At 44.0% G+C, this 17,259-nt stretch overlaps 1 protein-coding gene across 1 annotated transcript in view; it reads right to left on the bottom strand.

Moving 5' to 3' along the window:
- The window catches only part of POLR1A (RNA polymerase I subunit A), a 40,965-nt gene extending 23,713 nt beyond the window's left edge, over window positions 1–17,252 (bottom strand). The window contains exons 1-13 of the mRNA XM_083469427.1: window positions 17,123–17,252; window positions 15,267–15,471; window positions 14,688–14,837; window positions 14,511–14,618; window positions 11,113–11,198; window positions 10,870–10,976; window positions 9,216–9,302; window positions 7,219–7,321; window positions 6,941–7,103; window positions 6,180–6,359; window positions 4,337–4,459; window positions 2,538–2,765; window positions 979–1,233 (exon numbers count right to left, since the gene is read on the bottom strand). Of these exons, the coding sequence (XP_083325553.1) occupies window positions 979–1,233; window positions 2,538–2,765; window positions 4,337–4,459; window positions 6,180–6,359; window positions 6,941–7,103; window positions 7,219–7,321; window positions 9,216–9,302; window positions 10,870–10,976; window positions 11,113–11,198; window positions 14,511–14,618; window positions 14,688–14,837; window positions 15,267–15,471; window positions 17,123–17,199 (1,872 nt within the window). The 5' untranslated portion in view covers window positions 17,200–17,252. The remainder of the gene's footprint in view (window positions 1–978; window positions 1,234–2,537; window positions 2,766–4,336; window positions 4,460–6,179; window positions 6,360–6,940; window positions 7,104–7,218; window positions 7,322–9,215; window positions 9,303–10,869; window positions 10,977–11,112; window positions 11,199–14,510; window positions 14,619–14,687; window positions 14,838–15,266; window positions 15,472–17,122) is intronic.
- Between the last annotated feature and the right edge of the window lie 7 nt (window positions 17,253–17,259).

The following is a 17,259-nucleotide window of genomic DNA, read 5'->3' as shown; positions in this document are numbered from 1 at the left end:
CCCTCCAGATGTTTTGAGACTACAATTCCCATCATCCCTGACCACTGGTCCTGCTAGCTAGGGATCATGGGAGTTGTAGGCCAAAAACATCTGGAGGGCCGAGGTTAAGGAAGCCTGGGCTAACTGCTCTTCTTCCCACCGCCACCCCGCACAATGCCACTGCAATAAACTTTGCCATCCCCTCCCTTCAAGACATCACATATACCCTCTGGATTTTTACAATTGCTAAACCATGCTTTCCGCTTCATGCATCACTGCCTTGCCGTGACGAAGAGGCTTGAATAACTCAGAGAAGCTATGAACTATGCCGAGCAGGGCACCCAAGATGGACAGGTCATAGTGGAGAGTTTTGACCAAACGTGATCCACCTGGAGCAGGAACCGGCAAGCCACTCCAGTATCCCTGCCAAGAAAACTCCCTGGACAAAGACAGGAGTGCCTGGCGTGCTCTGGTCCATGGGGTCACGAAGAGTCGGACACGACTAAACGACTAAACAACAACAAAACCATGCTTTAAAAGACCATGGTGGTCATTATTATCAGACCCCCATCCCAAAGCTGGTCAGTTTGCCAGTCGCTACCTTAGATTTTATTTTCAAAAGCTCCACCCCAAAAAAACCACCCTACCTCGAGTTGTACCACAGCTCGGTTACAAAATTATACCACCCTGGCTCCCTCCCAGTGCATAGCCAGCGCCTGAATTGCATTCAGAGGCCTTGTGCTCCATTGATTGGCATGCAAATTGATTGCAGCTGGACCTCCCAGAGCATCCAATGGGAATTCCAAAGACTGGCAATGCATGCCCGCCAATATTTTTTGTAAGTTCACAATCCTGTTTCCTCCACTGGCAGATCAAGAGTTATGCAGCACCTATCTTTCCTACCACCGCACGGCTGAAAAACAGAGAAGGAAAACGCCAAGGAAGCAGGGGGGGGGGGGAAATCAAGCAACGTCCAACACAATTTGCTCCCTGGTTCACCTTGGGGACAAGATACTGTTCGTCAGTACACGCCAGGACGTAGGCTTCAGCTCTGCCCAGTTCGTTCTGAGGGAAGTGGGCGTTCATTTCGTCGCCGTCAAAATCAGCATTGTAGGCTTTGCAGTTGGCATAGTGAAGCCTCAGGACCTTCTCTTCGGGCAGGATCCTGGCTCGATGAGCTTGGATGGAAGGTCTGTGAAGGGTAGGCTGCCGATTCAGCAGAAGGACATCTCCGTTTTTAATATGGCGGCACACCTGCAAGAGGTTCAAGTTCAGCCACATATTAAGAAATCTTTCCAAGGGAGTTAAGATCCTTTCTCAATACACAGTAGGAGACACAGAGCCTTTCTTCCCTCCTAGAGGCTAAGAAACTGCAACCTGTGTCTCTCCCTTCTTCTTCCTTGATGGTGGAATCCATTGACTACTACTACTACTACTACTACTAATAATAATAATAATAACAACTTTTATTTATATCCCGCCCTCCCCAGCTGAAGCCGGGCTCAGAGCGGCTAACATCAAATGACTAAAACTAATGGGGCACAGGACTCTCATGGAATCCATTGCAGGCCTGAGCAATTACGTGAGATTGGAGCCAGTGGATACAGGGGAAGGGGAGGAAGGAGTCTTGTTATGACAACCTCCTAGGAAATCTTCTTTTTATTCATGGTCCGTTACTTGTTTCGTTTGTTTAATCTGTATACAGTGGTAACTCAGGTTAAGTACTTAATTCGTTCTGTAGGTCCGTACTTAACCTGAAACTGTTCTTAACCTGAAGCACCACTTTAGCTAATGGGGCCTCCCGCTGCCGCTGCGCCACAGGAGCACAATTTCTGTTCTCATCCTGAAGCAAAGTTCTTAACCCGAGGTACTATTTCTGGGTTAGCAGAGTCTGTAACCTGACGCATATGTAACCTGAAGCGTATGTAACCCAAGGTACCACTGTACCACCCTTCATCGGAATATCACAGGGTAGTTCACAACAAGATAACTCAAAATACACAATTAAAATGAAAACAAAACAACAAAGCACCCCCCAAAGCATGTTTAAAAGGACACAGCCAGCCAAAGTGGAAGGAGAATTCACAGAGAAGTAAGGAGAACCCAGAATCTGCCTTTCACCTAGTGGTCCAGTACCTTCTGTTCAGACTATCAGATACTGGGGCTTCAGAAAGCAATGTTCCATTTGCCTAAGGAGAGAAGTGTGTTCCCTCGACTGGGGAAGGTGTTGAGAGGGGACCAGATTATCTTGCACCCTAAGTTTTGGACCTGATGGAGCCAGCTTGGCGGTGGATTGCTAGAAGTCCTGTAATCTTCAATGATGCAAGATGAGTCATCTAGCCAGGGAGGGTTGTGGATTTTTTTGTTTTAAGTCTTTAACCTCATCATCCTAACTTCTAGGTCAGGGGCATTATCCAATATGATGCCCTCCACCTACAATGGTCAGGGATGATGGGACTACAACTCCCATCATCCCTGACCACTGGACCTCCAACCATTTGGAGAGCACCATGTTGGCTGCCCTGAAGTGCCCTTATGTGTGAAGCGACTCTACTCACAATTTTTAGCCCTGGTTTCGGTGCCCCTGTGGAAGGAGTCAGAAGTTGCTTGGCTATGGCTTCCCTCTGGGTCTGACTGGCTGTGCTCAGTATCGTCCGAGACCCATCTTCGTTGATAATCATGGAAGCACCTGGGTGTTCATTGGGACCATTGATGACCGCCTGCCTCAATTCTTGGACATTCCAGGGAGTTACAGGCTGAGGATAAGTCAGCTTGGTAGCAAACACCTACAATGAAGAAAAATCAAAGGCAAGGGTCAAGTTCTTGTCCGTGGTATCACAAGAGCAGAGATTCACTTCCATTCTCCTTATTCTTGTTGCCCGATTCCAGAAGACTAAGTAGTCAGTGTACTAGCGAGATAAATATTATTCACTGTCAAAGGCCTTTAACTCTCACCCACAACTGCAGCAAGGTCAAAATAAGCTGGCCCTCCCTTTTATCATTCCTTCTTCTTCCTCTTTCAGTCCATCCTTCTCTGTACATTTAGTTTGTTGCCTCCATGTGGGTCCTTTTTTTGGCTGATGTTACTTTGCAAAGTGCTGTGTATATTGGTGGTGATACGCACATAGTCATTGAAAATTATGTGTTCCCAATGAAGCCTACCTGACCAATCATCACTGCAAGATGTTTCAGAGGAAATAGATTAGAAGACACAAATTCTCAGCTTTAGAATTAGGGTCCAGCTCCGAGGGCCTTCTGGCGGTTCCCTCACTGCAAGAAGTGAAGTTAAAGGGAACCAGGCAGAAGGCCTTCTTTGTAGTTACATGCCCCCTGTAGAACACCCTCCCATCAGATGTCAAAGAGCAAAACAATTATATGACTTTTCATAGACATCTGAAGGCAGCCCTGTTTCAGGAAGCTTTGAATGCTAAATGTTTTGTTGTGTTCTATTACAGTGGTACCTGTCGGAAATCAAGCCGCAGTCAGAGGTAACTGGCCTCACTCCAGGCATTCGGCTTGAGATCCTTGTTAACCTCCCCGTCTGCGTCTCCCGGCAGGATACAGGCAAGGTCTCTATCGGCGATCCCACTCAACGTGAGAGGGACACACCCCTCCTCCCTGGTTCCCCCAGGGAGGGGAAAGAGACAGACAGAAATCTATTTACATGTCTTTATTTCTGTCATTCCAGCAGTACAGAGAAACGTGTCTGTACTCTCCAGTCTCCAACCGTAGAGAGACATAAACTCCACCCCTGTACTTCCAGTACAGGTCACACTCTGAGCTAACATCCGGTGCTCAGTGCTGTGAACAGACTGCCCCTTTTTTCCAATAGTACAGTCCCACACACCAACATCCTGTTTTGCATTCCAGACACCTGCAGCTGGCTTTCGCATTGCTGCTTTTTCCTGGTTTAAGAACAGCTTAGTTTATGAACAACTTGGATTAAGAATGCTGCAAACCCGGAAGTAGGTGTTTCGGTTTGTGAACTTTGCCTTGGAAGCAGAACATGTTCCGCTTCCTGTTGAGTGTAAATTGAGTCCCCCACTGCTATGGGAAAGCACACCTTGGTTTAAGAATGCCTTGGTTTAAGAACAGACTTCTGGAACGGATTAAGTTTGTAAACCAAGGTACCACTGTATATTCCGTTGCAAGCCACCAAAGTGGCTGGGGCAACCCAATCAGATGGGTGGGGTACAAGAACTATTATTATTATTATTATTATTATTATTATTATTATTATTATTATTATTATTATAAAGGATAACATCTTCCAAAATCATGGAAGGGTATAAAAATGCCAACCCCTAAAATCTCCACGATGATAAACCACCTTCTGTACTAAGTAGGCTTCTCTTACCATAGGAATGCCAATTTCATTGGTCCGAATGTACATGTCAGGGCAAATGACTGACCGAGCTGCATAATCCACTCGCTTTCCCATCATATGCTTGCGGAACAGGCCATCCTTTTTCTCCAGAAACTTTATCACAAATGTTGGGGGGGGGGGGAGATAGAGACAGAGACATTTTCACTATTTTGACCTATTTGGGTTTTCAAAAAACAACAACAAACCTCTGGTTATGTGAAACATATTCAATAAACACACAAGACGTAACCGGCTGTACGTTTGAAAAATTAAGATATACTTATTCATTGTACTGAATTGTAGATTTCAACAGAAGCAGCTCATAAAAGTTCAACGAAAAAAGGAGAAGACCCAGTGGATCAGTTCATTCTTGTCTATTTAGGTTTTCAGCATCAAAGTCCAAGGAAATCTACATGAAACCGCTGGGGAAGGTCATCTGGTGAGGTGCCCTCAATATGTGAATGACACCTAACTCAACTTCTCATTTACATTCAAGTCAGGTGAGATGGGGCAAGTTCTGAACAGTTGGATGGGGGCCAATAATCTAAAACTCAGTCCTTACAAAATGGACATTCGGTGGATATGTGGTTTGTCTGCTCAAGGAAATGGTGTTCAGCAGATGAGGATTTACTCCCCCTAAAGCAGGCATAGGGGGAACTCTGGCCTCTCAAATCTTGGACTCCAGCCAGCAGTCAGGGATGGTGGGAGTTGGAGCCCAACAACACCCGGAGGCATCATATTGGCTATTCCCATGTCCTTAAAGATCAGGTTTATGGTCTGGGGATGCTCCTAAACCCAACTTTGTCACTAGAGATTCAGGTGGCCTGTAGCCTCCTGGCAAAGATAACTTGGCTGTGGAAATCCATGCTCTGGAAAAATCCAGAATTGGATATCGCAATGCATTATTTTCAAAAGCTGCTTGAGAATTACACTTTTAAGCCTAGCAGCTGTATTCTAAACTAACTGGGACTGAAAGTTGGAACCCTATCACGCCAGCACTTACAAGAACTGCACTGGCTTCTTGTTCGTTTTAGAGCACATTTTGAAACATTGCTGCTTACCTTCAAAGCCTTAACACGGCTTGGGACCTGGATACCTGAAGGAAGTCTGGTCCCGTATCAGCCTGCCCACCTGAAGGAGAACTGGTGGAGAACTCTCATCTAGGTGGGCTCCCCAATATATTTGAGATGAGATGGGTAGTGACTTGACAGACCTATTTTTGGTGCTGTTACCTCATTTATGACAATCCCTCACCACTCCTTGGGCCCTCCTGGTTAGGCCTTCTCTGCTATCTTTTTTGGCTCCAAATGACTGTTTTCTTTCATTCTCCCAGACTTTTAAACTTCTGTCTCTTAATTTAGCTTAATTGCTGCTTGATTGCTGGCTTTATTAGGACTGGTTTGTTTTGCTACAGTGTCTTGATATTCTGTTCTTTGTATTTCATTGTGACCTGTGCTGGGAGCTGTTTCGCTGAAGAGCATTTTTAAAATATGCAAAATAAATAAGTGTCAGGAATACAGTCGTACCTTGGAAGTCGAATGGAATCGGTTCCGGAAGTCCGTTCGACTTCCAAAACGTTTGGAAACCAAAGCACAGCTTCTGATCGGCTGCAGGAAGCTCCTGCAGCCAATCAGAAGCCCTGTTGGGAGTTTGGCTTCCAAAAATAGTTCACAAACAGGAACAGTCACTTCCAAGTTTGTGGCGTTCGGGAGCCAAAACATTCGAGAACTAAGCCGTTCGAAAACCAAGGTACGACTGTAGTTCACAAGGTATCAACCCCTTCCAACAACTTCAGAATACTCAACCAAACACTGAATATTTCTGCAGCTCTCACCTGACGTACACCAGGGTACTTTTCAGACATTAACTTATCCATGTCGCTGTCGAACACAATATTTACATGGCTCTGAAGACGAATCCAAATGTTGTACAGCTTATCTGCAGTAGTCTGCCCTGGGATTGTCACCAAGACAGAACGGTCCAGGGGCTCCACAGGCTGTTTATCTGTGTTTATCTGTGAAACATAAAAACAAAACTACTGAGGTCAAAAAGCCTCACTGAGTTTTTTTATTATTATTAATAAGTTTTTATTGTTAAAATAATTCATCATTAACAGACATATATTACAAATATACAAACATACATTTCATACAATCCTTAAAAGTCTTCAAACATACTTACACTCAATCCCACAGATAATTCCTTTTCCCATCACCATCCACCACCCCTCACCACACCACCTTTGTGTTAGACTTCCAATCTACTCAACTGCAATTTCTTTCCACTTGTTTATTCTAACAGGAGCTCTGATTTTTCGATATGGTTTTGCAAGTATCTTTTAAACACCTTCCAGTCCCTATCTATCTTCTCTTTTGAGATCCTTCCAATTTCTCCTATTGTTTTGGATATATTATTGTAGTACTCCAATAATTTGGCAAGCCACTCTATTTTTGTTGGTACAGTACCACTTTTCCAGTTTTTTGCAATCAATAGCCTTGCGGCTACTGTTGCGTATAAATATAAGCCTCATTGGGTTTTAACCGCATGTGTTTTCCACTGATACAACAGACACTGAACAGGTCCTCCTGACCTTACCGTCTTCAGGTCTCCTTCTTCAATTTGCAACGACTGACACTGTTCCTGAGCTATGAAAGCCAGAAGTTTCCGAGTCAGAAGAGCATCCTTCATCACAGCTTGCAAGTTCACTGTCTGACCATTTGCAAACATCTGGTCTGCAATGCGATTCACGGGACGATATCTATAACCAGAGATAAACAATGCCCTCTTTCTAGAGCTGATACAAATCACAACTGTAAACCAGTAAAACCTTTCAGGATCACATTGTGAAATTAAGTCCATAAGTGCTTCGTTACCTGGAAGGTGGAACAACAAGTTTATCGAGGAAGAACATATCAGGATTGAAACTTGAATCACCAATGGCTGTCATGCCAGAGAGAAGCTTGCAAAGGAAAAAACCTAAAAACAGAAAAAAGAAGCATTAGCACCTTGCTACATTTAGGTCAGAGCTGTCACACACAAAAACAGGTGTTAATACAAATTGTTCGCAGAACACACACCTACAAGGTATGTTTTCCAACAAATCCATTTGATAGTTTCCTGTGTATTCATGGCTGTGAGCACGGACATAATTTATATCCTCCTGAAACCTTTGAAGGGACGCGGGTGGCGCTGTGGGTTAAACCACAGAGCCGATCAGAAGGTCGGTGGTTCGAATCCCCGCGACGGGGTGAGCTCCCGTTGCTCGGTCCCAGCACCTGCGAACCTAGCAGTTCGAAAGCACGTCAAAGTGCAAGTAAATAAATAGGTACCGCTCCGGCGGAAAGGTAAACAGCGTTTCCGTGCGCTGCTCTGGTTCGACAGAAGCGGCTTAGTCATGTTGGCCACATGACCTGGAAGCTGTATGACGGCTCCCTCGGCCATCAAAGTGAGATGAGCGCCGCAACCCCAGAGTCTGCCACGACTGGACCTAATGGTCAGGGGTCCCTTTACCTTTACAACCTTTGAAACTGCCATTATAAATCTTCTAGTGCCACCCAAAAACCCACAACCAAAAGGCAACAGGGTCAGATGCAACTATGAAATAAGATGATGGGTGGCAGACTGGGGAACACCGAAATCTAGCACACAAGACAATATCCATTGGGATTGAAATAAACGGAAGCTGCATGGAACACAACTTTTGCACAGCCCCCAAGTATTTTAATGATGCCTGCTCAGGAAAGCATCTTGTTGGACTGTGTGCCATGTTAACTAGCAGCAGTTCTTGAACTTTCTACTCCGGGCACGACGACATCTGGGCTGAGCCCTGGTGTACACTGTAAATAATTTAGATATAGCACAAGTTCCTCCACTTGAGAAGTGAGACACTTTTTCAGTTCTTTCTGTTGAATGGTCACTGTAAAATGTGAGGGCTCATTATTGTTTCACAAGTTGTGTATGTCTTTAAGGGCCAGGGCAAATAACGAGACCCAGTCTTGCAGCTGTGAAACATAGCAGGTGTTGCTAGGTTGTGTTAATTAAGCTGTGTCAGCATTTGGGCATAGTATATAAGGAGCAGCACCTAGCTCTCTCATTACCCTGGGGGATGGGTTGGTGGTTGGCTCATGTTTGTTGTTGTTATCTTTAGTGTAAAAGCAGTTTCTGTTTTGTTATTAAAACCTTGTTAAAGTTATTTTTGAGTTCCTCGTCATGCATGGTCTCCCCAGCAAGCTCTCTGCAGCGCTACTAAACTGCAAACAGCCAACGCTTTCTACCCACAGAAAAGACCAGATACTGATGTCACAGGATACACCCTTTCGCAGTATTTGGAAGAGGCAAACGTAGCACCTCTCAACCATCTGAGATGTCTCGATGCCAAGAGCAAGGAATTCTCAAAACATAACAAAAATCAAACCCACAACAGGAATTATTCTATCTGCTGTATCCATAAATATGGACAGACACAACACACACCCCAAATACACCGTATTTTTCGCTCTATAACACGCTCCAGACCATAACACGCACGTAGTTTTTAGAGGAGGAAAACAAGAAAAAAAATATTCTAAACGAAATAGTGGATATATGATTTTTGTGGTTCATGCTGTGGCCACAGACATGTGATCTGACAGTGAGTTTGGAGTAGCCCAATGCAAAAATCCTGAGGATCCATGTGGATCCATGCTTTGTAACCATGGAGGAGGGAAGGAAGGGGAACCATGGATCCTCTGCTCATGACTGCAGCAGATCCCCCCCGCCACCCACAGGCATTCGCTCCATAACATGCACAGACATTTCCCCTTACTTTCTAGGAGGAAAAAAGTGAGTGTTATGGTGCAAAAAATACGGTAAATAAGGACCAATCACTTACCTTCATTCTTCCACAAGGCTTCAACATGTTTTTTGGCAATAGCAGGTGTCATATAGCCACGTTTTCCCAGCTGGGTTTCATCTATGGCTAAGGAGTTAAAGTTTATGGATTGGGGAAAAAACCATAAAAATTCCATCGTAAGTTATTTGTAGAATTTCATACAATTGAAACACAAACTAATAAAAACTGCACTTGTTCAATACCAGCAGCAGTCAGCTACAGCCAATCCCAGTGGAAAGCTGCACACCCAAATGGTAAGCTAAACTTCTAAATATTCTAGCTATGCATCCACCCATTGGGTCTTTGATATAGCCAGTCTCAAAGGAACAGCTCCAAGTAAATAAAAAGAAGTATTTGGGAAGCTGTTGAAGAAAGCATATAGTATTCTGCTAGAATGGGAAACAAAAGACGAGGAAGTCAAATCAGTTATGAGCAAATGGGCACAGGATATAGGACATAATACAGTGGTGCCCCGCAAGACGAATGCCTCGCAAGACGGAAAACTCGCTAGACGAAAGAGTTTTCCGTTTTGGAGGTGCTTCGCAAAACGAATTTCCTATGGGCTTGCTTCGCAAGACGACAATGTCTTGCGAGTTCCTGCGGGTTTTCCCCCCCTCCCCCCTTTTTCTAAGCCGCTAAGCCGCTTATCAGCTGATCCGATCAGCAGATAAGCCGCTAAAAGCCGCTAATCCGTCAATGGGCTTGCTTCGCAAGACGAAAAAACCGCTAGACGAAGAGAATCACAGAACGGATTCTTTTCGTCTTGCGAGGCACCACTGTATACAATTTGAGGAATGGGGAAAATTGTGGAAAGTAAATTTGAATTTTACAGATTGTTCTCTTTTGAAAGAAAATTATATGAAAATGATGTATAGATGGTATACCATACCAGTACAGATAGCAAAAATGTACAAAACCGGGTCAAACATATGTTGGACATGTAAAGAAAAAGAAAGGCCTTTTTATCATATGTGGTGGGAATGTAAAGAAGTTAAAAACATTTGGGAAATGATATACAATGAATTGAAAAAAAAATGTTTAAAATGACATTTGTAAAAAAAAAAACCAGAAGCATTTTTGTTAGGGATTGTAGGACAAGACCTGCCAAGGAAAACAAAGAACTTATTTATGTATGCTACAACAGCGGCAAGAGTCTTGATAGCACAAGGATGGAAGAACGAGGAAACCCCGACAAAAGAACAGTGGCAGAAAAAATTGATGAGCTACGCAGAGCTTGCTAAGCTGACATACAAATTGCGGGACAAGGACAACTGTGACTTTAAGGAAGAATGGGAGCTTTATACAAATTATCTAAAAAGACAACAAAATGAACTGGACTCCTTTGGCAGGTTGTGAATAAACATACACAAATTTATTGGTTGATAACACGGTAGATAGATAATGTAAGGATATGTATAATTTTGTAACATGCAGAGAATAATATGTGCTGATAAATCAGAGAGAGGAGCTGAGGGAAGTCTCGGGGGGGAGGGTTTGATGGGGGAAAATAATGAATATGTATGTTTTGAAAATTTGTTATGTTGAAATTGCTAATAAAAATATTTTTTACAAAAATAAATTTAAAAGTAAATGAGAAGTAAATGAGAAGTTATACTTTCTCTGAAAATACATTTCAATGCAACGACATACATACTTGCTGCTTCCTCCACTACCATCTGTTTGCCTGACTTGATTACTGTGGTGGGGTAAGTCACAGTGAGCTTGCTATTGTGCTCTTTTCGGACAAGTGATCTTCCCGCTCTTGGAGAAAGAGTAAAAAAGGACAACATTGCAATTGTTAAAACCAGTATACAGAATTCCAGCAGTTATTGCTGGGGAGGGGAAAGAAACAGCCCTTATAAGGTTAATTGGCTTCTGATCAAATGGATATACTTACTTGCAGTTTGGACATCTCTTTGAGCCCATGTGCGATTTCCAAAAGTGGGAGATAAGTTTGCTTCTATACTCGCATACGTTTTTTACCTAAAAGAGGAAAAAAATAACAGCTTCATAATTCACTGTTGGCTTGCACAACTCCCAGTAGCCTACATATTAATCACTTTCAATTCAAACATTCATCATTCACGTAGGTGGTGGCAGTCTTCCACAAACACCAGCAAATGTAACGTAGAATTGGACCATCATGGTCGCAGCCATTTAGTGCAATTGCAAATATGATTCTAACCATCATAACAGGATGGTTACTGACCATACCTGTGATCACCTGGTTCACACATTATATTTGACTGTACAAGTTTCCTTATTTCATTGCACTTAAAAGTTTCAAAACACATACTTGCCGTATTTTTCGCTCTATAACACGCACCTGACCATAACACGCACGTAGTTTTTAGAGGAGGAATATCTGTAGGCATGCCACCCGTAGGCATTCCCTCCATAACACGCACAGACATTTCCCCTTACTTTTTAGGAGGAAAAAAGTGAGTGTTATTGTGCAAAAAATACGGTACTTCGTTCCGGAGGTCCGTTCTTAACCTGAAACTGTTCTTAACCTGAAGCACCACTTTAGCTAATGGGGCCTCCTGCTGCTGCCGTGCCGCCGGAGCACAATTTCTGTTCTCATCCTGAAGCAAAGTTCTTAACCTGAGGTACTATTTCTGGGTTAGCGGAGTCTGTAACCTGAAGCGTCTGTAACCTGAAGCGTCTGTAACCCGAGGTACCACCGTACTAAACATTTTTGTTCTTGGGTTAAAAGAAGTTTCAACATTTCACAGTCACTACACTCGAGTACATTGATCCAAACAATTTTTATGCAGAAGACTCTTTTAATGTTTGGAATGCTGAGCCAAGACTATGCCGTATTTTTCCGTGTATAAAACGCCCCCACGTATAAGACTATTTTTGGAAGAAAATTAAGAAAACACCTCTCAGCACTACCCGTGTATAAGACGAGCCCCAATTTTAAACCTAATTTTTTGGTTAAAAAAACCTAGTCTTATACAGTAATACAAGACTAGGATGGATAAAAATGTATTGCACTGACACATACTCAGACATTACCTAAGTAGACTAAGACTAGCTACATAGTGCATTTTGTATATACTAAATTCTCTTTGATGCGCTGGTTTGTCAATGGACCCAAGGTGCCTTTTTTCCTGTTGTCAACATTTTGTCTCCCAGGTATATCATTTTTGCAGAGTTCATGCCTGATCTAGGCTGTCCAGATTGGGAGGTCAACATCTTCTCAGTTTGACTACAGAGATATAACAAAAGCAGTAGCTCTTCTGCTCACTATCCCCTTCCTCATCATTTTACCCAAGGATACAATTTGACTGATGGTTAGCTAAGCAACTCAGCCCCTGCAACATCAAATTTGTATATCCTTACCTGTAGGTTTGTAGTGATTTAGCCCGTGTCTGTTCACCTGCCCTACTAACAATGCAATCCTCTGCAAGTGCCAGGTAAGTGTGCATAAGAATTCAGATGAACTATATTTCACTTTAATATGTTGTGATCTTATGGTGTGAAAGTTATACAAGAGATAATGGTATGGAAATAGATTTTTATAACCACACCTGAGTTAATTGGAGAAAGAGATACAGTCATCCAAAATTCACTTGGCTTCTACTAAAAGCTAATTTTCTTTAAACAAGCAACAAGATATGTTCTCCTACAGTTGTTAGCCGGCCGTTATGTTGCATTACTATGTGATGTAGGAAGTTAGAAAAAAAGCAATGCTTTTATTAATTTCATTTCCTATTTAACATAATTTGAGTAAATCTGCCACTGCAAATTTTTCAAGAACTAGTCCAGAAGAGTGTTTACTCTAAGATAACCTCAAAACGGCAGGCACTTTAATAAAAAGGAATTGCAAGCTTGTCTCAAACATGGAAAGGGACGTGGGTGGTGCTGTGAGTTAAACACAGAGCCTAGGACTTGCCAATCAGAAGGTCGGCAGTTCGAATCCCCGCAACAGGGTGAGCTCCTGTTGCTCTGTCCCAGCTCCTGCCAACCTAGTAGTTCGAAAGCACGTCAAAGTGCAAGTAGATAAATACCGTATTTTTCGCTCTATAACACGCAGATTTTTTCTCCTAAAAAGGAAGGGGAAATGTCTGTGCGTGTTATGCAGCGAATGTGTGGTCCCTGTAGCCGAAAAATAAGGCAAAAATCAAACCGCGCTTCAGGGAGAAGGGAAGCCTGAAGAGAGGAAGTGGCAGCTTCCCTGCATTCTGCCTCAGGGTCTTACTGCCCACCCTGCTCTGTTTCGTTGCTGTGTTTGCTCAAACGGAACAAAGAGCAGGGAAAGCCCCTCCCCTCCAGGCAAGTAGAGAGGAAAGCAGAGCGTCGCTCTATCCTGTCCCTGCTCCGGAGGGAACAATGTTTGTGAAGGGAAGAGAGATTACAGGTTCGGCTTAAAATTCTGATTTGACTTCCTGCTTTTTGTTTTTGGAGACACACAGCATTCAAATATGCTTTCTTCCATTTAAAAGGATGAAATCCTTAAACAGTGGCTGGCTTGTGTGGGTGGGTGGGGGAAAACTTTTGCCTTCCTTTCCTCACGTTATAGCCCTCTCCTGCATTCTTAGCCTTCTGTGTTTTTCCTTCCCTCCCCACTTAAAATGTGGTTACAAAGCATGGATCCACATGGATAGAATCATAGAATCATAGAGTTGGAAGAGACCACAAGGGCCATCGAGTCCAACCCCCTGCCAAGCAGGAAACAGGATCTTTGCATTGGGTCAGCCAAAATTCACCATCAGAGCACATAGCATGTCCATGGCTACAGCCTGTCCCCCCCAAAAAAAAATCACGCACCCACTGTTGCCTGGGGCTGCAATGGTGCAAAAACGTGGTTACAAAGCATGGATCCACAGGGATTCTCAGGATTTTTGCATTGGGTCACCCCAAATTCACCATCAGATCACATGTCTGTGGCCACAGCATGAATCACAAAAATGATACGTCCACTGTTTCATTCAGAATATTTTTTCCCTTGTTTTCCTCCTCTAAAAACGATGTGCGTGTTATGGTCAGGTGCGTGTTATAGAGCGAAAAATACGGTAGGTACCGCTCTGGCGGGAAGGTAAATGGCATTTCCGTGCGCTGCTCTGGTTCGCCAGAAGGGGCTTAGTCATGCTGGCCACATGCCCGGAAGCTGTACGCCGGCTCCCTCGGCCAATAAAGCGAGATGAGTGCCGCAACCCCAGAGTCGGCCGCAAATGGACCTAATGGTCAGGGGTCCCTTTACCTTTACCTCAGACATGGAAGCAAGAGCAGACTGCTTATTCAAAGCCCCATAAATAGTGGTCTATAATACGGTTTCGTCTTACTTACATGTGCACCATGTTCTCTGAATTGGTTATTTTGGAGCAATTCCTTTGTGTGCAAACTCAGCACTTCTTCCACATCTGCACCTGGTGCGTCTGCATTGTCATCTAAAAACTAAAATAAAGATTGAATTAGAAAAATGCTGAATGCTCTCAGACAAAAACCAAGAGGAGCCAAACTTACCCTGCTTAGGACGGCCTCAAGATCATGGGCTGCTTGAAGCAACCCTACTTCCAGAAGTTTCAGCTGGTTAAGCAGTAAATGAATCACAGCCCGTGGACAGGTCAGGTGGCCACAGCTCAAGCAGGAACCTCGTATCAAAAGGAATAATTTCTGAAGAAGATAAAATAGTTTGTTTATTATCACACTACTAAAGATTTCATTAAAGTTTCAAAGCACTTTTCATATTTAATCTTGTTTAAATCCTTCCAAAAACCCGGAAAGGTAGAACACTATACCGTATCTTTCACTCTATTGGACGCACCTGACCATAGGACGCACCTTGTTTTAGAGGGGGAGAACAAGAAAAAAAAAATCTCCCCCTCTCTGCGCAGCGCCCCTTCAGCTAAGTTAAGCGGGAGGAGAAATGGAGCCCCTTCCATTTCTCCTCCCGCTTAACTGAAGGGGCACTGCGCCAATGTGAAGTGTTCACACCATACATTTATTCTTCATACTGCCGTAACTTCAACACTGAAGCAGCACAACCACCCATCCCATAGAATCTAGAATATGAGAAATCAGGAATGTCACGAATATACTTACATCAAAAAAGAGAGGATTGTAGACAGTGAGGGGCAGTTCTATGTGACCCAGATGACCTGGGCAGTTGTTGAAGTCCTGCGTGCAAGTAGCACACACTTCTTTGTTGTCAGTTGGCCCCAAAGACAAATCGTACAGTCCATTTGGTGACGGAGTACCCGCATTATCCAGGAAAAGGGGGTTGGTTATAGATTTTACACTCAGATTCCTACACACAAAAACAAAGTTAGACATGTAGCATAAAAGCCATTTTTGGATTGCATTTCCCTGAACTCCATAACAACTTTTTTAAATCATGAAGTTAGGAGAGAGGAGAACTCACTACATGTTTGTGGTTTTGCAAATGGTACTAGTGTTGCCTGTATCAAACCTTTTTACCCATAAGAACGGCTATCAAAGATTTTGGGTTGTATCACACATTAATGTCCCCCAATGCTCTGGAGAAGATTTTGAGGGTACAGGGGGTAGGAGAGGAAGCAGACCCATTGCACAAGTGGAATTCTGCTTGCACAGAGGGGATTGTCCATTCAATAGCCTTTTTTACTGGAACACTCCCAGCTGGAAGACTACAACAAGATATGTGACACAGAACTATTCTTCAATTGCCTCAAAGAAGGCAACATATGAATTTTAACAACCCAGTTTTACATCCGCGTGTGTGTGTGTGTGTGTGTGTGTGTGTATATATACACACACACACACATATGCTGTTAACAGCAGCACAACTGTATAGGTGAGAATTTTTTTAACAGGTACCTCTCCCATAGCTGAGTAGTATTATACACAAATTATGGTACACGTTTTCCCCAACTGAATTGGCTTGAACTACATTCAAAGATGGTGACAGCAGTCACGAAATTAAAAGACGCCAAAGCAATGACAAGCTTAGACAGCATCTTAAAAAGGAGACATCACCTTGCCAACAAAGGTCCGTATAGTTAAAGCTATGGTTTTCCCAGTAGTGATGCATGGAAGTGAGAGCTGGACCATAAAGAAGGCTGATCGCCGAAGAATTTATGCTTTTGAATTATGGTGCTGGAGGAGACTCTTGAGAGTCCCATGGACTGCAAGAAGATCAAACCTATCCATTCTGAAGGAAATCAGCCCTGAGTGCTCACTGGAATGACAGATCCTGAAGCTGAGACTCCAATACTTTGGCCACCTCATGAGAAGAGAAGACTCCCTGGAAAAGACCCTGATGTTGGGAAAGATGGAGGGCACAAGGAGAAGGGGACAACAGAGGACAATATGGTTGGACCGCGTTATCGAAGCTACCAGCATGTGTTTGACCAAACTGTGGGCGACAGTGGAAGACAGGATTGCCTGGCGTGCTCTCGTCCATGGGGAGTCAGACACGACTAAACGACCAAACAACACATTCAAAGAATGCCTATATCTGCATCAACAGCTCTGCTGGCACATCTGCAGTGGCACAAACAAAGTGATCTAGAATAACCAAAGGGGGAGCGGGGGCCCCAAAAGCACCGCACAAAAAAAGTCAGGTATGCTACTAGCACCCCATAGTTGAGCACGTTGTTGGGCACACGATTCTTGCATCGCAGGGAGATTGGAGTAGATCTTGGCTGGGGAGGGCGGGGTATAAATAAAATAATATTATTATTATTTATTATCAGATGACCCTCGTGCTCCCCCCCAATCCTCGCTTCTCGGCCTTTCGGCTCAGATCACGCGTAGCACGTGTGCATCTACAACCCTTGACTCTCAATCTCAGGCTCGCAGGTTCGAGACCCACGATGGGCAAAAAAAGTATCCTGCCTCGCAGGGGGTTGGCCTAGATGACCCTCGGGGGCCCCTTTCCAACTCTCTTAACAGTCTTGCTACCCAGCCGCGGGGCGTACCGTATCTCCTCCTCCGTGTACATCCCGAACGACAGGCCCGTCAGCCGCCGCCACGGCGCCTCCTTCGCCGCCGCCATGGCCCCGGGAAGAGGGGTCGCCGCCCCTGCGAGGAGGAGGAGAGACACGGGAAGGAGCCT

This window comes from Podarcis liolepis, assembly GCF_965112155.1.
Source record: "Podarcis liolepis genome assembly, chromosome: 13".
Lineage (NCBI taxonomy): Eukaryota > Metazoa > Chordata > Lepidosauria > Squamata > Lacertidae > Podarcis > Podarcis liolepis.
Note: the sequence above shows the minus strand (reverse complement) of the source record. Positions and strands in the feature narration are given on the sequence as shown.